At 42.0% G+C, this 27824-nt stretch overlaps 3 protein-coding genes across 5 annotated transcripts; 1 reads left to right on the forward strand and 2 right to left on the reverse strand.

Annotated features, from left to right (window-relative positions):
• Window positions 1–1226: 1226 nt before the first annotated feature.
• Window positions 1227–1622, reverse strand: RB195_018390 (uncharacterized protein; the record flags this gene model as incomplete). Its single annotated transcript, XM_064185827.1, has 1 exon — window positions 1227–1622. One exon carries the CDS (start codon window positions 1620–1622, stop codon window positions 1227–1229), a length of 396 nt encoding a protein of 131 aa, XP_064041708.1.
• Window positions 1623–2373: 751 nt separating this feature from the next.
• RB195_018391 (uncharacterized protein) lies at window positions 2374–2904 on the reverse strand (the record flags this gene model as incomplete). The annotated part of the gene is made up of 1 exon (XM_013451080.2): window positions 2374–2904. The coding sequence occupies one exon, from the start codon at window positions 2902–2904 to the stop codon at window positions 2374–2376; it is 531 nt and encodes a 176-aa protein (XP_013306534.2).
• Window positions 2905–14186: 11282 nt separating this feature from the next.
• Window positions 14187–27499, forward strand: RB195_018392 (uncharacterized protein; the record flags this gene model as incomplete). Of its 3 annotated transcripts, XM_013451081.2 has the most annotated exons (11): window positions 14187–14201; window positions 14272–14368; window positions 14429–14505; window positions 24121–24255; window positions 24356–24488; window positions 24541–24630; window positions 24738–24827; window positions 26195–26318; window positions 26810–26874; window positions 26932–27050; window positions 27446–27499. In XM_013451081.2, 11 exons carry the CDS (start codon window positions 14187–14189, stop codon window positions 27497–27499), a joined length of 999 nt encoding a protein of 332 aa, XP_013306535.2. The 3 variants fall into 3 exon arrangements, with proteins under 3 accessions (XP_013306535.2, XP_064041709.1, XP_064041710.1); XM_064185829.1 differs by lacking the exons at window positions 14187–14201; window positions 27446–27499 and adding an exon at window positions 24061–24066 and having other exon boundaries at window positions 14326–14368; window positions 26932–27056; XM_064185828.1 differs by lacking the exons at window positions 14187–14201; window positions 24738–24827; window positions 27446–27499 and adding an exon at window positions 24061–24066 and having other exon boundaries at window positions 14326–14368; window positions 26932–27056.
• Window positions 27500–27824: the final 325 nt, after the last annotated feature.

The following is a 27824-nucleotide window of genomic DNA, read 5'->3' on the forward strand; positions in this document are numbered from 1 at the left end:
GTAAGCAATCTATTTCTCATCACCAACTACTATTCGCTTCAAAAATGGGTCGTCTTCATTGTGTTTGAAGTGCAAATCGCAGATACTAACTCGCTGCGTTAAGTGAATTTCCTTCAATTCACGTGACACCCAAACATCCAGCTTTTTTACTAGTCCAATTTTTTTGATATGCTCGTGAACTGTTCCCTCGGATGCGCTGGTCTTCTCAGCAATTTCTCGTAGGGTTACATTAGGTCAGTTTCGATCACTGCCATCAAATGGTCATGATCACTGATCAGAACGTTCCCCATCTTGAAGTGAAGAATTGCCAGAACGAAATTTTGCAAACCAATTTTCACATGTCCGATAACACCTTACATTTTACATATGTAGTGAAAAGCATCAGCAGCTTTTTTGCCACTTGATCACCTCGATTACCTTGACTCCCACTGACCTTCGAAGTGGACGAGCGAGCGCCACTAATTCCTCCATGCATCCCAATCGCGTGCTAGAGTCGCCCAGTGGTACCTCTTTTCGCATGGGACACAGAGAGCAATTCATAATTTTCTTTGAAGGACTTTGTGAGGAAATCTGACCATTGAGTATGCGGTCTTCCTGTAGTGTGCTTAATATCGCGTGGAACCCAGTCGTTCAGGGCTCCGGTCCAACGGTTGTCGTTAAAGCGCATCACGTGTCCGATCCACATTATTTTACTTTCCTTGGCAAAAGTGGCGGCGTCTCTCTTCGATCACCGACGCAAGAGGGAACTTCGAGTCCCGTCCCTCATTTGCGTGATGCGTGATGCGTGCGTGATTTGCGGGATACTACCAGCATCACTCTCTCAATTGCGCGTTCAAAGACACTCACCGCGTTTTGTTCCTGCTTGGGAAATGCCCAAGCATAGGTCAAAGCACCTCTTCAACATTACCGTAGGAAGTACGGTAATGTGAAAGAGGTGAGCACGGAGCCGGGTGTTCTTGGTCTTCTTCACTACATCCTCGACGCTCTTATACGCTCCCAAAGCTGCTTGTTCTTCATGTTCCCGACGTAGATAAACGTAGCTGGTGCACTTGGATATGTTCGTTCCGTTCAGCGTGAGTGGGGCATCCGAGACCCACCCGTTACGCATGAACATTGTCTTTTGCAGATTCAGCTGAAGACCGATGCATCCACATGTACCATTTGGCTGATGCTAGGTGTTATCAGAACGATGTCATCAGCAAATAGTGTTGCTGCCGACCATCAACCTACACTCCCATGTCGTCCCATTCCAACTTTCGCACACCGTTCTCGAGCCGTGCTGTAAATACTTTGGGTGAGATTGTGTCACCCTGTCGAATCCCTTTCTTCACGTCAATGATGATATTCTTGTAGAATGGCGAAATTTCGGTCGTGAAGTTGCTAAACAACTCACGAAGTACCTTTATGTATGGAGTAAGGATGCCTTTTTTGTCCAAGGTCCCCATGACCGCCTCCGCCTCAACTGTATGAAAGGCTTTCTTCGAATCGATGAAAGTGAGACACAACGGTATCCCGTGCTCTAGCGATACCTCTATGAGTTTTGAAACCGTGTGTATGTGGTCAAACGTACTGAACCCTTTTCGAAACCCTGCTTTTTCGCATGGCTGTCCTTCATTCATCATTCCATCCTGTTTAGGATTGCTTTTGTGTAGAGCTTGCAGATGACATGCAGTAAGCAGATTGGGCGATTGTTGATGATGTCTTGTGGGTCTCCTTTCTTATACAACAGCACGGTCTTGCTGGTTTTCCATTGCTTAGGAATCTTACACTCCGATAGATAACGAGTGAAGAGCCTTGCCAGTGTGTTGATGAGGACTGGCGGTAGGTACTTCAGATGTTCAGGCTCAACTCTGTTGAGACCCCTCTCTTCACCGACATGATGCATGTCGTATTTCGGACAGGAGAACCTCTGGAATGAAATATCCATCTTCCCTCAGATGGTGAAAAGGCAAGTGCATGTGGCTGTCGAAGAGATCTAAGTAATGCCGTGAATGAACTCTTCCATCCCCCTTCTCGATGTTGTTGTTGTTCCATATGGGATTCGGAAAGGAGTCATTGTTATTTCACGATTTTCGAAGTTCCGACGGGCGTAGCGAATGCTCTGTCCCGCCTCTGATGGTTCATCTTACACTTCTGCTCTTCCCTTCGAGGTCTTCATTCATCGTCTCTCTGCAAAATCTTGCGAGTTCTTGGTTCCCTGCGGCGCGTGCTGCTCCACGCAGGCGTATCAGCTCAAGAGTTTCAAGATACAGGCGTCTTTTGGTGGTTTTAAAGCTTATTCGTGGTCCGATCCCGTATGAAATTTTGGCACAACGGCGACGTCCGTCAGAACCTTTTACTGGCGATGGTGTGGTCTATTTCATTACCGTGCCCTCATGACGAACTCGGAGAGCCTCTCCCCTGTTCATTGCGTTGTAGGTGGGTCCCGATGTGAAGTTCCTCCGGCGTCCTTCTTGGGCCAACTTTGGCGTTGAAATCGCCAATTACGACCTTGTAGATGGCACGATCTTCTCGGTAGAACTTTTCCAGGTCCATATAGAAAGCTTCGACTTCTTCTTCTTCGTGGCTTAATCTTGAAGCGTAAGCGACGAAGATAGTCAAAGCTGGTGTTGGACCACATCTTCTCATCCGCAGACGTCCGATTCGGGTCGTAAGTTGTTCGAAAGAGTCGATGTTCTTTGCCATACTCGTGTTGACGAGAACGCCAACTCCACCAACACCTCTACTGTCGCATGTTCCTAAGAACAGTTCTTCTCCAGTCTCATATACGGCGTTGAGAGGGTGACGTCGTCTCGTTTCGGTCAGTCCGATGACGTCGTACTTGATCTTCTTGGCTTGCATCATCAGATCTTCGATGGCCGCTTCCGATGCAAGCGTACGTGCGCTATATGTACAGATCGTCATCCTAGTCCTTTTCGGTAGCCTATGTGACTCTTGCAACCCCGTCTTTCCCTGCGCTATCGTACCAGGCTTTCCTCCGGAATCAGGGGACTCATTTCTATTACTGTGACGTGCGTAAAATTTTAAAACCCAAACCGACTCCCTTGCACCTCCCAGTCACTTGATTGCAGGCTTTCGGCCGGACTGACGTGCGGGATATGGTTGTATAACTGGCTGTGTTCCCTCTAATGAGGCAGAATTATCCGTGGGCTGGTGTAGTGCAGCAGTTAGGGGTTCTGTTTCCTGCACGATCGATGGGAGATTTGATTCTTCCCAGTTTCAACCTTTCATCCCGCCGGGTTCGAAAATTGGCAACTGTTTTGTCTGGGAGGATAAACACACTAGCTTTATACATCGGTTAGCCACCGCAAGTCATTGTATAGGCCAGTTACACGTTCGTAAACCTCTAACGATTCTGAATTGAATTTAACGTGGGGCGCATCTCAAGCGGATTGATTAACGCAGACACTTTATCCTTTACGTTATTATATGTCATCCTATATAACAACGAATTTAGTCTGTCACGTGTGTGTGCGCGTGCGTGTGCGTGTGCGTGTGTGTGTGTGTGTGTGTGTGTGTGTGTGTGTGTGTGTGTGTGTGTGTGTGTGTGTGTGTGTGTGTGTGTGTGTGTGTGTGTGTGTGTGTGTGTGTGTGTGTGTCTGAAACGAAATTCTAAAATTCCATAGTGCAGCATTATCGCGCAGTAACTTTGTGTGCATGTCGCAAAAAATGAATGACACGTTGCCACCGTTTCATAGCCGTAGCCATTGCAGGTGCTACGCTACACCTCTAAGACTCCTCCGCGTGTATATTTCCTTGCTCATTTGCATCAGATTGGTAACAGTTTTTTCTTCAGAAATTGGAAATACGCTTGCAAACGGTTGGTTAATTAGTAGCCAACAGTCTACATGATCTAATATAGAGCTTATCTTTATTAAAACATCATTCTGTGATAACTATTGGAGAAAATCAGGAGGAATACCAATAGTTCGAGTAGTGCTTTCAAATTGTTTCTGTATTATGTTGGTATCGAAAGAGTATTTGAAGCTGAATTTAGAATGTTCCAAAAACCAAGAACTGAGGGCTTTAGAAAGAAAACTATGAGATCTTGCGCCTAATTCTATATTTAATAAAAAGAAGAAAGCATTGTTAGAAGTACCACTACAATTGGTTTTTATTCATTGGTGAAGGTGAGCTAAGCGAACGCCACAGCAAGAAAGAAGAAGGGCGCCAGATACCTATAGAAGGGTGTGCGACGGGTCCAACGACATCCGATTGGTGTGCCGGCGCTAGATTGCTATAATCTCTGGTGCGACGGATCCACCGGCGTCGGTGGACCCGGTCATTGGTGCGCAAGAACTTAGTGTGCATGACGCAAAAGATAAATGGTTGGAGCCGCTTCATAGCCGTGACCACTGAGCACTTTGTCCTTCACCTTTGTGACTCCTCCGCGTGCCTATTTCCTTCTTTGTTCGCCTCAAGTTTGTAGCATGCCGTTCTCAGGAAGTGAAAACACGCATGCAAACGGCTGCTTAAATAATAGCAAGATGTTTATGTGATCTGACGTAAAACGTTATCTTTATCATTTGGATGATGTCTTTCACGTCATTTTATGTTAAAACATCATTTTGTGATAACTATTGGAGGAAATCAGGAGGAATACCAATAGTTCGAGTAATGCTTTCAAGTTGTATCTATGTTATTATGGCATCGAAGGAGTGTTTGTAGCTGATCGTCGAATATTCTCCAAATGTAGAATTGACGCGTTTAGAAGGAAAACTCTCTAATCTTTCGCCTTAATTTATAATATAAAGAAGAGAAGGAAAGCGTTGTTAAAAAAACACAGATCTAATTTTACAGAAAACACCACTACTATTAGCTTTCATTGATCAGTCAAGGGGAGCGAAGCTAAAACCACCGTTTAGTCTGAGGTCCGGCTTTAGCCGGACATTCATATTTATTCTTATATGTATAAGTATATAATGTGTCACAGAATGATGTTTTAACATAAAATGAAGTGAACGACATCATCGCACTGATAAAGACAACGTTTCTCGTCAGATCATATAAATAACTTGCTACTATTTAAGCAGCCGCTTGCATGCGTGTTTCCACTTTCTCATGAAGTAATATTACCATCATGAGGGAAACGTGTAAAGAGGTAGACGAGCGGAGATGTCGTAGAGGTGAAACGCCAGTGGCAACGGATATGAAACGGTTGTAACATCCACACGAATACTCCGTGATACTACTGCACTAGGAGCACCAATTTCACACCACTGGATCCGTCGCACCCCCTTTTATAGTTATTTCACGCCTGCGCACCAATCCGACGCCATGCGACTCGTCGCACCCATTTTATAGCTATCTGGAATCGGCGGATAAAGCATAAATTCACTGGCGTACCAATCCACTTGGGATGCGCCAACGAGTTTCACTGGTATTCGTAATCGATGAGGTTTTGGAACGCGTGTTGGCCTATACAATGACTGGTGGGGGTCAGCCGATGATCAAGTCAGTGTTTTTATCCTCCCAGACAAGTCTAGTACCAATTTATCGATCCCGGAGGGATGAAAGACTTGGTGAGCACTAGGGCGGTTTCGAACCCGTACAAAGGACCTCTAACCGACTGCGCCACACCCGCCCTTCCACTGGGCCGGGTGCAGTGTAGCGGTTAGAGGTTCCGCTTCCTGCACGATCGATCGGAGATTCGAATCCGCACTAGTGCTCACCAAGCCTTTTATCCCTTCGGGGTCGATAATTTGGTACCAGACTTGTCTGGAAAGATAAAAACACCGACTTGACACATCGCCTAGCCACCGCAAGTCATTGTATAGGTCAGTTACACGTTCGTAAACCCCGAACGATTCTGAAGTGAAGGGAACGTGGGAGCGCACCCCAAATGGATTGATTAACGGCAGAAACTTTGTCCTTTTAACTTTTAATTCATAGTAAAGAAAGAATGAAGAAAACGGTGTTAGAAAAACAGAATTCTGATTCTACAAAAAATATCGTTACCTTTTTGATTATGAATTTGAATTTCTGATTAATTTTGATTATTTGATCAGTGAGGGCGAGCGAAGACAACACCACAAAAAGCCCGGCGTCAGGCTTTAGCCGGGCATTCAGACAGGTTATTTATAGTGCACTATGTTTAGTTCGTTATTTGGTGGTTTGTCCACAAATTGACAGCTGACTGCGGATACCGAATGCTCGCTTGTTTTGATTCCTCCTCTCACACTCAATATTTTCCATTTGTGATGAAATTTCTCTAAACAACTCAATAAAAGCAAGGCCCCAGGGCTTAGTTCAAAACGCATTATATAACTTACACTCTTTCTTTTTCCTTTGTACTCTTGTTCCCAAGCTAGTCCCGGACCAAAAGGTGTGGAATTATATCAGTAAAAGCTTTAAAAAATGCTTCATGTCATCTATTTCTTTAATATTTTGCTTTCCTTAATATGAGTTTATTTGACATCTCTTTTTTCTTTCTCCTTGCCCTCTTCATTTTTCACTCCTGCTCTGATAACAGATAACACTTGACTTGCCGGGGCAAATCTCGCAAATGACGAATCAGTGTTTTATCCTCCCAGACAATCTCCTCTGGTACCAATTTATCAACTCCGGAGAAACTTAAGAAATCCAACACAAACCACCAACCTTTCTGAATAAATAAAGTATTGTTACCAACAGGTGCTTTGGATCTGTTAAAAAAGCTTCGGGACGTTGTAGGGTCATCAATCAATGAGGGAAAAGCCACGAAAATCTGAACCTCTGATTTGATGGAAGTTTAAACCGATACAATGGAATATACTACATATGACATACATACTATATACATACTATACTACATTGTAGTTACGGTTAGGGGTTATATATATTATATATATATATATATATATATATATATATATATATATATATAATATCGGTTCGATCGGAGGTTTGAATCCCCCCTAGTGCTCACCAAGTCTCTCATCCCTCCGGGGTCGATAAATTGGTACCAGACTTGTCTGGGAGGATAAAAACACTGACTTGACACATCGGCTAACCACGGCAAGTCATTGTATAGGCCAGTTACACGTTCGCAAACCTCAAACGATTCTGAATTGAAGTGGACGTGGAGGCGCATCCCAAGCGGATTGATTAACGTCACAAACTTTAAACTAAACTTTACATATATAGTATTGTACATTTAATTATATGTAATATATATAGTTGTAATTATATATTACATATAGCTATATATAATCCTTACTTATATAATATACGGTCCCCAATAACAAATTTAGCAAAAGTAGTGGTTGGGTTGATTGACAGCATGCTGCAAACAGCAGAACAGACGCAACTTGTCCTCAACGACAAAAGAGCTTGTTTTTTTTTTGCATGAGGGTGATAGATGGTCAGTTGTTAAGTAGTGGTGATTATCTGCCAGATCCGTGGTATTCAGCTAATGTTGGATCCCTCTTTCTTCTAAATTTTTCTCTTAGAGCATTTTTTCCAAGTAAAAGATTACCATTGCTAACGCTACTTACATAAATTTCCAAAATTCTTAGTGTGATTACCACAAACCTGGACCGTACTACCTCATTCAGGAAGCACAGGAACGTCTATGTGCAACTTTCTTTAAAGTAATAAAACTACACGCGGAGTTACGTTACGCAGTGCGCGTGTAAATTTGCACTCCCGTGCTTTTAGTTTTGTTTCTCGAATTTCTCCTGCATGCCAAGCTTTGAAATATAAGAACAGTGTACATTTCGAAAAATCTGCACAGCGCCTCATCTTATGCAAGGATTTGTCGTTGTCATTATTGTGATAGTTGTAGGGTGGAACGTAAAAAAACGCACGCACATGTGCAAAACACGAAGATAGAACTCGAGAATTTCATGAGTAGGATCCGAAAAGTTACTTTTTCGAGGCACAGTGCATTTCATGATTCCTTCTGATTCTGCCCATCCGTCTATTTAGCTTCTGATCGTGGTGAGAATATGTGAATCCTTCGATCGCCTCGATGACTTCGTCGAGTGTTTTTCATTCTCCGGAAGGCAATGTTTAGACGTCTTAGATGTGATGAAATCTGAAGGTTTCCACTTTTCTGAGCAAAAGTCGTCTGCCTGAGTAAACTACGTTCACTTTTCCCAATCCCTCTCGTTTTCTCTACTATTGGGCGCTCACGTATTTCTCAGCGTTCAAGCTAAATGCTCTTTTATTATCCTATAGTTCAATGTGGTTGCACTAAGTCAGCTAAGTCGTATAAAATTGGCATTAGAAACGGTCTTGTGCCCGTCTTCTGAAATCAAGGAAAAATCTTGGCCCGTCCTCTGAAAACAAGAAAAAATCCAGCAAACGGTTGTGAGGTTTGCAAGAATTTGTTAAGGTCAATAGAAGCACTGAGATTGTCCTGCTGCACAGTTTTACCTTTTCCAGTAAGAATAGCCAAAATTTTCCGAAGTAATTTGACGGTTCCTAAATTTGAAAAAAAAAATGCGGAATGGAATTCATACCAATAGTGTCAACATCAGAGTTTCTGCACCGAGGAAGGCGAGACTAACATAGGATAAGACTTCCATCCCCACTTGTAAAATTTTCTGCTTTCCATTGACGTGCATCTAACCTCTACTTTTGTGCTCTTAGCGGTTTCGTAGAGCGCATTGAGTAAGTCTTTTTTTTATTTTGACTTCTCACTGCAACCTGCTCGCTAGATGCTATTCACCAGCCTTCAAATTTCGGTGGTGGTTTTCCCTAAGTAAAAAAAAAATGTTCGCGGCATGCAGTTCAAGTCTGACTCAAACTTCCGAAAAGTACTTCGAGAGTTTTCAATTTTGTAAACAAACAATCATTTTGGTTTCAGCGCTCGTATACAACGTCGAATTCAAGCCTACTGGACTCAGTTCTTAAGGAAGAGTCTTCACCATGGGTGCTACGTTTCCAGGAGGGTTGTTCGACGGCACGGGTTGCAACACATTTGAAATCCGGTATCCACTTCCTCTAGCAACTGTTTCTTGGTATTTAGTTTTGTAGTTTACGGTTATGACCGCACAAGAAAGCCTTAAACGTTTCTCAGTCATAAATCTGTTAAGTCAGATGTATCTTGAACTCCTCACTTTTTCGAATCGAGCTGCAGAACCATGATAAAGTGAAAGAGGGTGATACCACCAACTTTAATAGTCTTGGTTATTCCTAAAAATGATAACCATTGACGACTCCTAGCTCCTTCACTCCTTTCAGGAATTTTTGAGGAGCTATTTTCCTTTCTGAGGAGCAATTTTCTTTCGCTTCTTCATTTGTGGAAGACAATTTAACACATTTTAACAGCAATCACCGGCAAGCAGAGAAGACAAACCTTCGGTAAGAATTGCCGCCTAAAAATATTCTACATGTGGATAGGTGACTACTGGACGACTGAACTACGTATTTCCATATTTGACTAAGTTGTAATCATTAAATTATTAATCTTACGCTTGTGATTTCTTTCAAAAGAATCTAAGAAAACAAATATGACAATTTTTTCTTACGATAAACAGTACGGTTGAATAGTAACACACAGTTCCATACGCAGAGAAATGAGATATGATATCCTTAATTTTTGAGAAAATGAGATTGTTGTGAAAAAAAATTCTATTTGCGTCAGTCGTAAAACTCACGTCTTAAGGGTTTTTGATTGCGAAACTTTCAAAGTTAAGAAAGTTACGCATAGTTAATGAGTTAATAGCATCGAATAGTGAATCGTCTGTAGCAAAACGGTAAACCCCTTTATTCATTCTTATGGTTCATATTTTTAACGTAATCTTTCGATCTATCAACATTTATTTTTCCTTTTATGCAGACATTTATTTTCTTATCCACCTCCTTTCTCGAACTTCTATTCAGTGTTTTTTTTTCGTTCAATCAACAAAGACGAAGAAAATTCTGAAGCAGAAAGTACATTTGTTTATACAGCACTTTTTGAGTGCAGACAACTCGGAAGAAGAGCTAACAATAGAACACAGAACTTCTGAGTTCACATGGAGTATCCCTGAGCAGCAATTTTCTTCCTGGGACTATCTGAAATCCACTTGGATGTAAACTCATTCGTTCCTTTATAAGCGCCCTAATGTACACTTAGATATGTTAGCAGTAGTTAATGGCTTTTCCCACACGAGGACTGAATAGCACTTCGCCGGGTGCTCCCACGGATGTGCTTTTAACGTTCTTCAAGAGGCTGCAGGCGAAGTTCGCGTCAATATATTTTTCGTGTAAAGCTAGTGTTGCTACATTTCATAGTTCCGTTTCATCACAAGCTTGGTATGCGATTTTGATTGCTATATGCGCAATGCGAAGCGTGAACGTACCCGAACTCGGATGCACTCCTTTGAAGTGAATCTGAAGTCGTTTTCGTGAATTCGATCGGATTCCTGTCTTACCTAATCATTTCTTGTTTTTTGGACGTTTCTGCCAATTTTGAGAAAAAATCAAGGAGGAGCTGACTTGTATGAAAAGTAAAGTCATCATTTAAATAAGAATCCAAATTTTTAATATTTTTTATGTGCTGAGTATGAGTTGACATTTAATCTTACGATACTTATCTAGGATTATTTTATAATTGCTCGTTGTGCTTGCATGTGTCCGCGCACTAAAAAAAAAATGACACAATCTAAGGGAGTCAGGGCAACTATGTTAATATTTCCAGCTTGAGATATTTTCTTTTTGTCCTAGGGAGCTCTAGCCCTCTTGTGACTATAGGTTCTTTGTAAGCTCACTCAGCTTCATCTTTCGTTTTCCTTCAATTTCTACAATACAACAACAATTTCATCCAAGTGAAGCAGTGAGGCTCCAAATTTACTTGCCTGCTAGCAAATCACTTTAGTAGCGAGTTTGGAGATTTGGCTGGACCAGAACCATGATATAGTTGCGTTTTCATATATATATTTATATTTCCGTTCATGAATATTTCAAGCGAAGTCAGAGTTGAAGTCGAACACGTAGGCGCATCCCTATAGGGATAGATCAACACTATCAACACTCGTACACTTTATCGTTCATCCTTATTTACATTTCCTGTCCAAGTGATAAAGAAAATATCTAGGAAGTGTTCATCTTTTAAAAATGTATCGACATGCATTTTCTTTTGCCGAAGTGAGCCGAAGACAAAGATTTTGATGAACGATCGATACACTAAATTTTGTAGAGAGAGAAGATGCTGACATATAAGACCAAATTGTCGTAAATGGCATGATTTGTTTGATGTGGACACTGATTACGTCAACGCCGAGCTGGGATGAAGAAGTAGATACAAGATTTCGTTGCATGTTGAGGTCTGTTATATATAGACCATAGACGGGCTCGTAATCAGATTGTTTCCAAACGGCGCCTGCCTCGAAATCACCGTCACACAATTTTCCATTCGCCACAGTTTCGTTACCAACTTTACTCCTTCTTCGCTTATAGTAAACATGCGGGATAGGTTTCTAGTAAGGATTTTGTGAGCATTTACTGCTTACCTGCGCGCAGAATCGATGATTTTGTTTGAAGTTAAAAGATATCAAGTGCACTGGACAACTACCATGTAGTGGATAACACAGAAAGAGCACAACGTGCAACAAACAAGAGTCACGTGCAAGTGGGAAGGATGAAAGAAAAATCAGATTTATTCTCTACTACCTCTACCCTATACCTCTATCTCTACTTTTAAGCCTCATGCAAACTGGGGAGCAAGTGACATTGATCTTCGCAATTTTCACAGCATTCATCACATTTGCTGTCGTCATCTACTACAAGTTCTGCAAGCACAGTAAGTTCCCCATCGGTCATTTCACCATAAAAATATCCACTTTCTTCAGTCGAGGTTGCATTTTGCCGATTTCAATAAGCAAAACATAAATATTTATAGGCACAGAGATTGGAGCTTAGAAAGAATTAAAAGCTGACTCTTTCTCTTTTCGTTTTGTTTTCACTTGCAATGCTTCCTAGCGGTCCCTCAACAGTTGGTTTCCGTTAGAAGCATAGACTGCAACCTACCATTACACCATTGTTTTATGAGTTCTTCTTGTTAAGGACTTACTTGTTTGTTTGATTTGCTGTTCAGTAAGTGTAGTCGCACCGCCAATCAAATGTTTCGAGGAATTTTTCTTGTGTTCAAAGACTTTTTTCTTGTAGGAAAAGGAAAGGATTAGAAAAAGGGAAGCTGTCCACAGTAAAAAAGGTGGCATTTCAGAAACAATCCCTAATATATATATATATATATATATATATATATATATATATATATATATATATATATATATATTAGGGATTGTTTCTGAATGAATTTTTTTCTGATTGAAGAATTATATTGTTATATATATATATATATATATATATATATATATATATATATATAACAATCCCTAATAACAATATCTAATAATAAGCCATAAATGAGAGTACAAACAATAGTAATAAAAAGGAGCTAACTTGAAGAATTATATTGAAAATAAATTAAACGGTTTTTCTTCCTTTGTTTCTTTGTTTTCTTTAAAAAAATGTGATTGTAATGATTAATTATACTTATATACAATGCTTACATGCATATACATATATTTGATTGATTTGTAGGTTTTTTTTTCCCTTTGTTAGAGTGCAGGTGAATGGACCCTCATCTCAGAAAAGCAAAAGTTCGACCTTCCTTGAATCTTGGCAAAATGACTGGGAGTATTTGAAAAAAGAACCCGTATCTCGTCCTATCGCAGTTAGTGTTTAAGCCCTGATGCAGATATACTAAGGTACTCATCCACTCAACTTTTCACTCTTAGCAATAATTTGTTGCAATATTTTGCAGAGAGTGAAAACTTTCACTAGCTTTATTCTTGCAATTCCATGTTTAATAGAATGTTATTCAAATATTTTCGAGGCAAGGTTTTGATGTAAGCATACATAAGTACGTTTCTTCACCTTTCAATGTTTACAAACCACAATCGTTGTCCTGATTTCAAGTAATAATATGGTTGGGTCAGGACGACTTGAATTTTGGGTGGTTGTCTAAGCCACCGCGGTTAAAGGCATCACTCCACGAATCTGAGGTGGTACGGATTTCAGGTGGAGTATTCGTATACGGCATAGTAAATTATTAGGAGGAGAGCGATTCCGTCCATTTTTTCCTAATTGCTGCAAAAAACGGCCCGGAAAATAGGGCTTCCGGCGTTCTGGCGCACTATTTTCTACAAGGAGTTCGAGGGGAGCCGGCCAGCCTTGTGCGGCGCCACATCTTCCGGACCGTTTTTTACGACAAATAGGAAGAAATAGACGGAATCACCCTCTTCTCCATAATCTACTATCCCTTATAAGAATACTCCACCTGAAATCTGCACCACCTCAGATTCAGATGATGGGGATGACCTCAGATGGGGTGATGCCTTTAAGCGAGCGGTTGAGAACGAGCTGGTCACTAGCTTCACTCGGACTGCAATTATGTGTGGAGCTTTCGAGGTTCGTACATCTATCCTAACCGCGCCGAGCTTGAGATGTTTTTGATCCTACTATGTCTTTTAGTATTGCTGGGACTGTTGGAATGAAAACACGGTCTGGAACTGAAGGAGTTTGCCATGACATGCAGCGTTAATACAGAAGTAGAATTCTGAATAAACAGGTGTTACAGTGTATACGAACCGGTATTCAGCAGCATCGAAACCTTTTGGAAATCCCTGAAAAGCTATCGATCAGCAGTGTAATACTGTACGAGTCCAGAATTTCCACTGCTTTTCTGCAGTTCTCTCAGTCATTTGTTATCAACTTTTCAACAAGCTAAGGTAGGTTGAAGAACTAACCTACTGTTATTAGTGTCGCTATTCATATGTATCTGGACCTTAACAACGGGGAAGGCAGTTTCTATAGTGATTCTCTCTCCCTTTAGTCACTTAGGATTTCCAAAATTGATTCCACTGCAGAACTGATCATCGTTGATCAAAGCGCAACCTCAGATAGATATAAATGCACAGTGGTATGTACATATATACCATGTTAAACTGAAACCTTGTTTCTTCCAGATCCTTACGCTACTCCTCGAACTACTCTGCTCAAGTGACAATGCCTATGAAGTAAGGATTTCGTGCTCTACAGCTAAGTAGGAAATGTGAAGAGAGCATGTGGATTGAGAGTACGACGAGATGGAGCCTGGAGGGAAGAATCGATGCGATGTAATATTGGATGTTGCAGAGTCTTCCCCCCTGAATACTACTCAGAACTGCCACTAAAGTATTCCCACCCAATAGTTGTTCCGCTTTTTCATTTTCATGACGACATCCGCAGTGAGTGCTGCTTTTCTCCAACTTTCGCTCCCACATATTGTTCTTTTAAAATGATTCCTCTTATGTTTAGCCCTTTCAAACGGGTGAAATAATCACTTTTTATATGCTGGGTTTCACTATACTCATGACTGCTTCGATCGTCGTCTACTACAAATTCCTATCTCCATGTAAGTTAACATTTCCATGAGTTTCCTAAGCCTCTTCATTCCTCATCCATATCCTCACAGATGTCTCCGGACGTGCAGTGAGTAACTTAGTGTGCAAAGGAGGAAGAGGGCGAAAGTTGGCGAAATGCGAGGAATTGGTGAGCCGATTCGTCCGTCGGAGATGGTCGTGACCTAGATGCTTTAGGTGACGAACTACTGGTGACAAATTTTCCTAGTGTTGTCTCTGCTGCATATATGTATATAGAAACTAATAGAGTAACATTGTGCATTATTTGTCTTCCTTCATACATAACTGTTTCCTGCACGAAACCGTTCAATTTTGATATTGTTGTCTGGCGATAAACTTCTTCATGTATCAGGAGAAAGTTCTTTGCTGAGGACTCGTAGTTTCTTATTGCCACATTACTTTGGCCTCTACCGTTGTTACTACTTCCAAAAGAAAAGTGGGAATAACCTTTCTCTTTCATTTGGAAAAATTCTAAAGAAATTTCTCAATACTTGAGTAGGGCGAACAGATGTGCAAATTGATAGTACATGCAGTAAGCCCGACGATACTTACACGGACAAATTTTGCCTGCTGAATTTGTAAAAATTTTAAATTTAAACAGTACTTGCGTAAAATGTAGTTGAAAAGGAAGGGGGCACTCAGTTTGCTATTTTTTCGCTCTAATTTAGTTTCTTCTCTTAGTCGCTTTAGTTTACATGTCATAGATCCTCTAAGACTAATACTTAGGCCTTAGGACCCCGTTTGATTTAATTATTTACTTCGAGGAATAAAGGCTCCCTGAGCGCCTCCCCCAAACTACATTTTACCCCGGTCCTGTAGCACTATAATGTTTTGAATATTATATCTGTAATGCGTCTCTAATAGTTCAAATCTTCTGGTGTAAAATTCTAATTGAAGCAAGTTGGTGGTCCTCCAGATTTTAGAATTGGTAGCTATCTTTTGTCAGCACTTCACCGGCTATTGCTTGAAACTCCTTTTCATGGAATTATATGTAAATGGCTGAAGTTTTTTTTCTGCACTGTAGACGTGCAGACGGCGTCGGCGTAAAGCACTACTTAAAAACGTCCACTTCCAATCGATGCGACGATTCGTCAATAGGAAGACGACATCGATAGGTCCATCAAAGCCGTTTCATTTGTTTTTCTTGGTTCTTTTCGTGTACTTCTTGCATGATTAAGACGTGATTGAGATTAAGATTAAGACGTAGTCCGAGTGAAATTCTTCTTCGTTAGTTTCATCGTTTCATGTGTTGCTAGAATGTGTCTAAGATTAAAGTTCATAGGGGCTAGATTTCTGTCCTATTTTCCGTGTAGTGCTTATATCGTAGTCATTCTGCGACCACAAGTAACGCTAATCTTACTTAGATACGTAGATGGGCCGTCTTCACTGAACGCGCAGACCCTAGCAACCTCTTAAGGAGTTCCTTTCCTCGCCATCGTCATCCAAGATATCTGCAGGTTTCGGAAGTGATGTTGCCGAGATCTTTGAGCCGTTCCCAGCTGAGTTCTCAGCTGGTCCATTTGTTCAGCAGACACATTAGTCCGTTTTGTTGAAGGTTTTCGTCGAGAGTGTTCAGCATCCTTTGGGGCGTTCCACTCTGACGTTTTCTGGGTTCATCTGTCTTCGATTCTCCTCGTAATGCGGCCGGCTCATCTATGCTTGGTTTTCGACATATAATCCGCTGGGTCACGAAGACATGACATTCCTCTTAAATGTGGCATATCGCGGATCTCTCTACGAAAAGTTAAGGTTAGGTGGATGATCACACCTATGAGCATTCACGATCAATTCCTCCTAATCGTTGTGAAAAAGTGAGGGTGGGATTTCGTGTTCTTCCCACGAGACGCTTTGTAATGCTACGTCTCCATGCGCACGCTACTTCTCTCTGGAGCCTATCGACTCGTTTTGGCTGAGTAGGTTGGTGAGGGAGCCTAATTGATTTTCGTGTGTTCGAATACGCGGCGCGTTTATAGGGAGGTGCGTTACAACACGTCTTTTTAAGAGGATGAGTGAGGATTGTGCGCGAACACACTCATACTTGTGATCTATATCTTTGATCGTATTTTTTCGCAGACAGACCTCAATATGGTCGATTTCGTGATCTAGTCCCTCGGAGGTGCGAGGACGGCGCTGTGTGCGCCAATTAAACCTCAGAAGACATCTATCTCTCAATATCTCTATAATTAGTAGGTAACTTCTTGGACATGGCAGCGGTGTCTACCCACGTCTCTGCTGCGCAACGGGGCGCTGGAAGAACTGTTGGAGCTCTTGGTCCGTCAGTTGGTCCGTAGCTTCGCTGACAAGTGTGATTACTGCCCACGCAGCTCTCATCCATCTTTCCAGTTCTTCTTTCAAGTCATTCCGTTCTCCATGATGATTCGTCGTGCGAGGTACACGCATGACGAAGTTCCCACGATTTGGTAATTACGTCAAGTTGCATTCTTCCGTCCTCGTAGTAGACGTTCTTCATGACCTGTGTCTTCCTTGCGTTTATTCACAATCCTGTACTCTTCCTTGTTTTGTTTAATTCTTTGTTCATAGCATGTACTTACTCATAGAAAAAAGAGTGATGTCGTCCACGAATCAAATTTTAGAAGAACCTTCCATCAACACTTATGCCCCCTCCCAAGCAATTGATTTCATTATCCACTGTAGTGCAGCCGTGAAGAGCTTTGGTGACGGTGATACAGTATCGCTTTTTGGTACTCCCCCTCTAGTGGGTATGGTGAGGAAATGGTGGAAGTGCTGTATTGATGTGGTGCATCGGTCGTATCCCGATCGGGCAGAGCTATCATTCGCTGACATTGCATTCGTTTCTACGCTGTGAAATGCATTCTCATTCTTCTTCTCGACGAAGGTTAGGACAGGGGGAGACGGTATTCCCAGTAAACCTCTAGGCCCTCGACCTGATCTGAATGTGATGTATGTAGTTAATACCTTGACGGGATCTAGTTTATACATGAAGTTTAGCATCGCACAGCGTTCTTGACATGCGGGTGAGGATGATTTTCGTGAATGCTTTGTAAAAGCCGCTCACCAAGATTATCAGACTGTAGCCTCAAAAGTCACCTGGGTCACCTTTGTTATGGATAAGAACACGTAACAGAAGAGTCGACAAAGAAAAAAGTCCCAGTGGAACTTATTCAGGACAAATCTTGTCTACATCCAGGTTACCAATGGAATATTATATTCGCGGGGAGACCGATGCGACAGAGTTAGATTTTTCAGCTTTGTGCTGTTTTAGAATTCGTTTTCTATCTGTATCCCAAAAAATCCTCCTTCGAAGCTTTTCTGCAGCTGATAATTAACATCAACCGCTCAATGTAGGAATTCTCAGAGGAGGCGACGATCTAGTTAGAATCGACGAGATAAAAGGCAGATGGGTGCACAAAAAAACTTCGTGACGAAACCTTTCTTCCGCGAAGGACGAATGTACCGTCATCTTTTGTAAAACAGTTACGTGGAGTTTGGTGCGCTCTACAGCTCCATGAAAGAGATGTGAGTCGTCTGTGTTCCCGTGTTGTGAGAGCAAACTCTGAGACAGCCTGCATTTCGAGTAGTGGGTAGTGTGTATTCCGCCTTGGTTCAGATTCAAAGACTTCCTAAGCAACCTTGATGAGATTTTGATCGTCTATCACTAGTCGCCGTGCCATACGACGTCTGAAGCGCCAGGACTCAGTGTCGTGGGTACTGGAGCACTGTGTATGCTGACCCACAGATTTTCCCCTATACTAAACACTCTTGCCATGGCGAGGTTAGGTTTCACCATAGGTCCTCGCCAGCCTATGAGGATCAAAGAGCCTCTATGTGACCTTAGAGCTCTTGACATTTTGACACCTCCTGAGATTTTACCAAGTCTTTGCGGAATCTCAGCAGTGTTTTTTCACTGGCCAGGCTTCCGATTCAGAAAAGTCGAGTCAAACTGAGTAGAAGTTCGATATTTCCGACATCTCGAAATGTCGAACTCCTCTTCAGTTTGGTAAACTTTACGAAATAATTATTATTATTAATTTATTAATTAATTTATTAATTATTATTAATAAGATTACGAAATAATGGGGCAGGAATTGAATCCTACAGAATTAGATCTTTGGAGATATGCCAGTTAAAGAAACTGTTAAATTAAAGAGAACGATTCCGGTACAGCAACGTAGAACAGCTGTTCACAATCAGGCAAAAAAGTGCAAAAATCAGGTCCTACAAACTGGTATTTTACTCATTCTAGCAGCAGAAGCAGAGGACAAAACTAATGAAGAATAGTTTTTTATACTTTATTCACTATTCATGCAGTACAACTTGAAAATGAACGAAAACATGCGTATACGGATAGACTTTAAAAACAGTGAAAAATAACTACGTGCTCTTAGAAGCCATAGTGCTGTCGTCGAGTCGTCGTGTCCACAGACAGGGACAACACATTCAGCTGTGACTGCAGGTGAGTTTTTTAGAAAATGCTCGGAACTATAGGAATATCCGAAAGTAATCCAAGCCTTTCTAAAATTTATCTTGACTGTTCTTCAATGCTTACGCTTGACGCTTTGGTGTTGTCGAGATTTTCAATTCCTCTATGGATTCTCGTGTTGTTTCTTTCAGTGACGCAAAATAGTTGCAACTGTAGCCTCCTGATATTCCTAAACAGCTCTTCAAATAAAAAAGTGTTGTCAGGTTTGTTAAACAGAATATCATGATCATGCTATATAATAACGCGCTTAAAGGCATCACCCCACGAATCTGAGGTGGTGCAGATTTCAGGTGGAGTATTCGTATAAAGGATGGGAGACTACGGAGAAGAGGGTGATTCCGTCTATTTCTTCCTAATTGCTGTAAAAAACGGCCCGGAAGATACGGCTTCATTCGTTTTGGCGCACCATTTTGTACAAGAGGTTCGACTGGAGCGCGCCAGTCTTGTGTGGCGCCGCATCTTCCGGGCCGTTTTTACGGCAATTAGCAAGAAATGGACGGAATCACCTCCCTCTCCGTATTCTTCCATCCCGTATACGAATACTCCACCTGAAATCTGCACCACCTCAGATTCGTGGGGTGATGCCCTTAATCCGCGTGTATGTGTGTGTCTGTCTGTGTGAAACGAAATTCCAAAAAGGGGTTGCGACTGGTCCCACAGTGTCGGATTGGTGCGCCAGCGCAGATAGCTATAAAATGGGATCGACGGGTCCATCGAGGCAGATTGGTGCGCCGGCGCCAAATAGCTATAAAAGTGGCTGGGTCTAACGGCTTGGAATTGCTTTGCCATAATGCAGTATTACCGCGCAGACTCCTCCGAGCGTCTGTTTCCTTGCCTGTTTACCTCAGGTTGGTAACATGCTTTTCTCAGAAATTGGAAACACGAATGAAACCGCTTGCTTAAATAGTAGCAAGCTGTTTATGTAATCTGACGAGGAACGTTGTCTTTATCAGTACGATGATGTCGTGCACATCATTTCATGTTAAACATCATTCATTCATAGCTCTTTGGGAAAACAGGAAGAAAACCAATACTTCGAATAATGCTTTAAAATTGCGTCTATATTATATTGGAATCGAAGGAGTGTTTGAAGCTAAAGTTTGAACATTCTCAAAGTGTTGAACTGACGCGTTTAGAAATAAAACTATGAAATCTTTCGCTTTTATTTATGGTAAAAAAGAAAGAAGAAAATGTTAGTGAGTGGTTAGAAAAACAGAATTCTGATTTCACAGAAAATGTCACTACCATCAATTTTTGATTAATTTTGATTAATTGATCAGTGAAGGTAAGCGAAGAGAACAGCACAAAAAAGTCTGAAGTCCGGGCTTAGCCGATCATTTAGACTGGTTTTGTTTATATGCTAACAAAAAGGAAACTAACTCTGAGGAAAGTGTTCATTAGTTTCGACACAACAACGTATTACCTTTCGATAATGCCATGATGACAGCAGGCTCAATAACCACTCCTGCTTAATTGTGTTTTCAAGCTCGGGACTAATAATTTATTTGCATGAGTAACATTCCGAATCTAGAGGATCGAGAAATAGAATCTCGAAGATTAAATGCTATCATACCGTCGTACCGTGCTATGCAATAACAGACTTATTCTGCGTGTTTTTATGTGTGTCTGTGAGTACAGGTATACTCATGTCATGGAAATACTTTATTTAGTAGGGCACGTCCAACACGTCGGCACGTCGTTTTGCGTGCGTTCGTTCACGTTGCGCTTTCACCAAAGAAAGAATGATAAGTGGTGGTTTGAAGATTTGAGCATTAGTGCAAAAACCTGGAACGGTATGATTAGAGACGTGGATACCACATATTAGGCAGATTAAAATTGGGGCGGTTGAGAAAGTGTGTGAGGCGTCATCATGATTATTTGGCTCCATACTTTGCGTTGTAACTGGTTTTAGATCAAGAGTTTCTACTCTCTGCGCCTTCCTCCCTTATTGTTAGAAGAATTCGATGTTCTGCAATAATGCATAGTAAATAGCACACGTGAAATGCAACAATGCGTTACATACTTCTTCAGTGTGGTGAAAATGTGGGAATCTGGCAAACCATTTCTGAGCCACAGATTCATCTACGATGCATTTTCCGTACGCGACGCAAATGTATCAAACTATTTCGTTGATTTTTAGCCTCTGTGAACAGAAACGAAGATAAGTAGATGTAGAAAATATTGATTTTTGCTGCCCGAAAACTCCGTTTTAAATTATGTTGTTTTTCAAATTCATGATATCTAAGAAAACACTTATAACAAGCACATCGAGCAATATTTTTTCCCAAACGTTAGTGCTTTGTCAAGCAATAGGGGAATTGTTTCTGATCAAAACCGAAAAGAAAAATGACGACTTCCCTCTGTTCTTCCTAGCAGAAGCAAGATAGGAGATGATGGAAAGAATACGAAAATGGAACGACTTTATAAGTTTGTCGATGTAGGGAACTGCGGAAGGATGCAACATTAATGAATCACAAGTTAGGTTTGAAAGAAGCTACCACTTTCCGAAGTCTTAGGAGTCAGGTCAGACTTCCGAGAGATGCATGATTCCAACACGCCGAGTACACTTCTATGGTAATAGTTGAAATATTTTAGTGCTTGAAGGCTTCAAAGCTTCTTTAATTAAACAAGCTCTTTGGTTTTTCGATCACTCTTTGGCTACGTCGGTTGTCTCTTCCAGTGTTCAGCCAAACCTGTCTCCTTGAACTCACTTTTGAAGAGTTTTTCGAACATTAGAAGACAATTGACTCCTTTGTTGACTACAATCATTTTTGCTGTACATTGCTAGTATTAACGAAGATTTCCCCGGCAGAGCCGTCTCTTGAAGATCGATCTGTTCTTTCCATCTGCAGAGCTTGATTGAAGTGCTGGACTGCACAAAACGAGGCCTATTTGAATGATATGAAAGCGATATGTTTTAGAACAGCAGAACAACAATACGGAATATCCTTTCATTTTGCTCTTGTTGAGTAGAAGAGTTGTTGATGTGATGATCAAAGCTCATTTTCTTCACAGTTTGCCTTTCGCGTTCAAGAACAAAAACTACTGGCCATCCTGCACAAAATTCGCTGAGGTCTGTAGGTTCTGCACAGAAGTCGCAACAATCTGACACAAGACACGCAATAAGTACGCAGAAAACTGCTTCCGTGGAAATACCTTCTCAAACGAAGGGAAAAAGCATTAAAAACAAGATAAGCAAGTATCTGGGATTTACACTGCAATACATTTAAGAAGAGAACAAAGGGGAGAAGATAAGTTACCCTCTACTAGCTAGCTAGCTATGTTGAGACTTGTGTTGAGATTCTCGAAGAAATTGCAACCGATGAAAACACTGATGTGCCGAAGAATAGAATAATTAAAGGCAGCATACCACGAATCTAACGTGGTAAGAGAATCCGCGAGGAAAGCTGGAGATGGGTTGTAGATTGTGGAATCAGAGGTGGTTCCGTTCACCCCTCGCTAATCGTCCTAAGAAGGATACAGCTGTAGCTCTTACGAAGAACATTAGAACGTTCTTCTATGTGTACGCTCTGGTCCCCTCAGCAACCTGTGCATTGGTTTATCTTGGATAGGGAGTCCAGGAGGACTCTCTTGCTTTCGACCGCTGCGCAGCTGGATGCGGCACGTCCACAAGGGTGGCGCGTTGCAACTGAAATCGTCGTGAAAAACGGAGTCTTTGACGTCGTTTCCCTACAGTGATTATTGATTAGGGAGATGTTAGCGGAACCACCCGTGCTCCCGCAATCTACAACCATATCTCTAGCTTGGCCTGCGATTTCCCTCACAACGTCAGATTCGTGGTATGCTGCCTTTAAACGCCAAAGGAGTGTCTTCAATTCTCTTCTGAGGCAGCATTTCCAGTTATAGTTGGGTCAATGCGACATGAATCACGACTGTAGTTGCGGTGCATTTGCCTAGGCGCTCGCAACGGAGGTAGCAGTTGGGACTGAAGAGGGACAGTCGCAAACTGCAGCGACGGGTGGTGCCAGCAATGATTTCACCACGCCCCAAGCCACTACGTTCCGCCGAAGCGCCTCAAGAAAGGCCGCGTACAAAATTGCATACGCGGCTTTCCTCGAGGCGCATCGGTGGAGTGTGCGGCTAGGAGCGTGGTGGAACCATTCTTGGCACCACCAATCGCTGCAGTTTGCGAAAGTCCCATCTCGGTTCCGACTGCTGCGTCCACCGCGCCGTTTCGAGCTCGTACGCAAATGCACTGCAAGTACACTCGTGATTCATGTCGTTTTGACCCTACTATACATCAACATTGGACGTTCTCCATTCTGCACAAAATATGGTCGAACCGTTTGTTCGTCCTTGTAGATATTTAATTTGTTTTCTCCTTTTTGACCGTGTAGAAATACTTTATTCCCTCGACTACATCAGTTTTTTTTTCCATTGTAGTAACCTGAAGCAGAAACTAATCAGGTTTCCACAACGGACATCTCTACCGCTTTGGTGATAACATCAGACAGTCCTCGTTATTCAGATGCCATTGTGAATACACTGCCTTGATGATGAGATTTAGAGTCTCCACCGCTCAAGGTCCTCCTTTCGAAAATCGGTGACTGATGGCAGTTTCCTTTGGTTCTTTAACTAAAAGTGCGGGGTCTTTAAAGGCATCACCCAACGAATCTGAGGTGGTGCAGATTTCAGGTGGAGTATTTGTATACGGGATGGGAGACTACGGAGAGGGAGGTGATTCCGTCCATTTCTTGCTAATTGCCGTAAACAACGGCCCGGAAGATGCGGCGCCGCACAAGACTGGCGCGCTCCAATCGAACCTCTTGTGCAAAATGGTGCGCCAAAACGAATAAAGCCGTATCTTCTGGGCCGTTTTTTACGGCAGTTAGGAAGAAATGGACGGAATCACCCCCTCGCCGTAGTCTCCCATCCTGTATACGAATACTCCACCTGAAATCTGCACCACCTCAGATTCGTGGGGTGATGCCTTTAACTATGAGGTCTTTAACTAAGCGCGAAACGATTGAAGACGGTCGCTGGTGTGGTCCGTATGAATCAATAAACGAAGTTTCGAACGAATAAAGAAGTTTGGCAAGCTGTTGTGTCAGCGCAAAGCCACAAGAATCTAAGAAGGTTGCACTAAACTGCATGCAATGCGCACCAGTCATTAGTAATGGACACTTCCTAAGATGTTTACCTGATTCACGATTGAGGTCATGGGAAAGAAAGTGTTAGTCATTTTTACGTTGTGCTACCCAGAGAAAGGTAGACTTCTGCTAAATCAGTGGGCTGACCATCTATTACTCTTGCCCTTTATAGGTGAAATTAATCGGAATGGATTCATTCGCCACAAAAGAGGGCTCTGTTGCTATGCTTCCACCAAATCGAGTTTCGACGAGATCAACACGAAAATCGAAAAGCAAAGTGCCAACCCCTAAAAAGTTAATTGAAAGTGTGAGTGGCTCATGTAAGGTTAATTGTCAGATAGACCGGATGTAATGTATCATTGTTTGGAAAAATAATTACTTCTGGATTACTGGATGATCACTTCCAGTTCACCGCACGCATTGCATCTAGAAAACTTGGGGATGGAGTGCTAGAGGCGCATAAGGAGTTCGTCAAAGAATCCCCGACTTTTTTTGCTTATTGGAAAAAGGAGAACATGCCAAAAAATCTGAAACAAGACGGTGAGACTAGGCTGGATTTGTTGCCAAGAGATTTTTCCATATGCCACTTAAGTTGTGCTACTTTACGACTGGAGCCGAGTCGTTTTGAACGAAAGCCCTGATTACTACCACGCTTCTTACGTTGATGGGTGTTCGAAACCACGTAAGTCCAACAGATGATGGTAACTATTGTAAATAGGATCTTTTGCTATCAGTTGACGAATCAAATCTCGCAGTTCAGAAGGAGATCCAGCAAGTTTCTACTTCTAGAACTCCTACAGATGTCCCCACGCACGAATTCCCAGTCCAGTCGGCCTCAAATAACTAACATTCAATTGCTGAAGATGAAAACAAATTCTTGTACGTTAAACTGACCACCTACGCATGTACACTTAGTAAAGTCAAAACGACATGATGCACAGTGCAGTTGCGTAAGTGGCTGTGCTCGAAGCAGTGCGGTGTGGCGGTTAGGATCGAGGGATGACTTCTGCTGGTACCACTCTTCGCCACTGTTCGCGATGTCCCCACCTCGACTTCAACCGCGACGCCCCGAGCGTTGCCGCATGCGTACATGCACCGAACTTCACGGCGTTTTGACCAGACTATATATGCGCAAATCACATGGTCATTGTTTGTGCAGGAACGGTTTTTTTTTTGCATGATTTCTGCACAATACTCGTCATTCTGTAGATGTACATTCAGACAGCTGTGCTTATTGCACATCTACAGAATCTTTGATCTGATAATCACTGAGTTCTTTGTAGAATTCTATGACGTCTGCACACAATCTTGCCTACCTGCTGCTTTATTGTTTACCTTCTTACTTTCACTATCAGATCAAAAATTACCCGCAACAAAGTAAGAAAATATCTGATGCCGACTGCCCAAATTGTTTGAATAACAGAAATAGAGACCGATGGTGAGTGTGATGACGTAACCACATGAAAGACACTGTAAGAAAAATCAGTGAAGTTAGGTTAGCAGTGTGATGCGTAGAAATAGTGGTTAGTTTTGGTTTGCAACGTCGTTTTCCGCAGTTGGTCGCGCTCTGATACTGCATCAAGTGATTCTCAAGAGTGTGTTCTGAAGCGGAATAATCAAGAGGAGAGAGGAAAGGCTGACATGACCATATCTTCGCTTCTATAAACAACGGCATAGAGGAGTGTGATGACTTGAATTCATGGGATGGGATGACAGATGAGGACGATATGGAAGCTGAGATGAATTTAGAATGGAGCTGGGAAAGAAAATATACTTGTACCTCATATTTGATATTCAAGAACTGAAATATGTAAACCTAGCACATGCGCCGTTAAGTTCTTAGCGTAAACTGACCACAAGAAAAACATATGTGTTTTCACAGTTCCGCCATCGAGCAAGGCTTAAGGCTCACTTGATGGAGTACAGTCATGCAAGCTGTTGCACTGAGCAGAGTGACAGAAATGGACTGAAATGAAACTAGATGCAGGCAAAATAATGAACAGAAATTTACCTGGAATTCTTTTGATAATAACTTCTCAAGAATCTGGATTGAAAAACTGATGCTACAGTACACATGATTCTGTGTCCGCTGCAAATAGGAAGACGCTTTTAGCAATGAATACCACCACTCTCGGAAATCATACTATGCCTATGTATCATTTGTGGAATCATGTTCTTTTCAATAGTCCATTTTCTTCTCATTTTTCCTTTTTTTTGAATTCGACTTTTCAATTAGGACACTTCAGGCCAATATATCATGGCCCAAGCGCCATTCAACGATGATACACAAGCAGATTATTTCCGAATGCTTTCCCAAACAAGCCCAGACGCTGTTATATTCATGGATGCACATAACAGCGAGGACGCGAAGTGAGGACAACATCTAGGGCTTAAGATTTTTGTGAAGAGAGAAAATGAGAAAAAAATCTGTGGCAAGCGAACTTCGTCCAGACAACGTAAGTTCCTTATCAAAGTAGAATAATAGTTGCGATTAGTCACAGCTATTATTATACTATGTTAAGGTACTACTATTATTCTACTAGTGCATCAATAAATATTAGATATCGGCAGCATAATACTTTAATTCGTTGCTTGGACGTGGTGGATGTTGTTAATACGAATTCACAGTAGGTATGTGCCTGCTACCAGCGTTTCTCAGCGAGACGATGTTTCCAAACTATAGAAGACTGGAATCCAAATATAGATTGCTAAATTCACGTATTTCCCTAACATGATTATATTTCGACGCCTTTGCGGCGGTAAATGACGTCTAAGATTCTGCCGGAACCATAAAAAAAACGCTCAACGCTGCTATATAAATACTATAAATTTTTAGTTGTAAGTACAAATTATTGTTATAGATACATACTCCCAACCGACGGCACTTATGGAGGGGTGAGCGTAAAAGTGGAAGATATGAACCAATGTAACCCATTCCTTTACTTATTTGAAAAATAAAGTTACCACCGAATTCCGTTTAAAGGCGACGGCTACACCGTGCGACTACTGGCGATAGGGAAATCGAAGGTGAAAGTATACTGTATTAATGGATGGAGTGTTGAGAAAGAACCACCAAAAGATTTGGTCCGTATTCATGAAAAGGTGTAGTTGCTATATTTACAAAAGTTATTTGGTTTCCGTATAGTAGCGTATAAGGTCGGCCTGACGCATTAACCTCTCGGATCTCCTTTTCTTGATTTTCGGATAGTATTTCATCCTTTATGCGTGTAATTGTGCACGAATAGGATTACTTCGTAGTAGCAGTCGTAGTGAATTTCGACTTCGAGTGTTAATACTGCCCTCTATTGCCAAAGACCTAGCGCATTGCCACAAATTCGCCTGCTTCACAGACAGATGGACTGGCAGACAGATAGTCCGATATAAGGACAGGCGGATGGATTGAAAAACAGACGGTCAGACAGACAAACAAGCACACACCCAACCTTCTTGCCTGCATGACTGTCCTTCGCTAACGCTTTTTCTCAGTACTGTTTAAGATTACTCTTGTGAAGAGCTTGCAGATGACAGATAATAAGCAGATTGCGCGATAGTTCCTTCGCTCTCCTGCAGCAGCACTGTGTTACTAGTCTTTCATTACTTAGGAACCTTGCATTTCGACAGATAACGAGTGATCCGTGGCTTCACTCGTTATTTCGACAGATAACGAGTGAAGCCACGGATCTCCCTCACTAGAGGGATCACAACCGGTTAGTCGCGAGGCTACGTGGCGCGTCCCCGGGTGGCGGATAGGGGGCTAATCGCGGACCAAAAGCGGCTTTGTGCTTGCCCGGAGACGCAGGTGGATTCAGGGGATGGACTCCTTGTTTCTGCTGAGCCAGGACTGACTCATGACATCCTTGTGTCCCGCACGTCGGT

The sequence above is a fragment of the Necator americanus genome, chromosome II (assembly GCF_031761385.1).
Source record: "Necator americanus strain Aroian chromosome II, whole genome shotgun sequence".
NCBI lineage: Eukaryota > Metazoa > Nematoda > Chromadorea > Rhabditida > Ancylostomatidae > Necator > Necator americanus.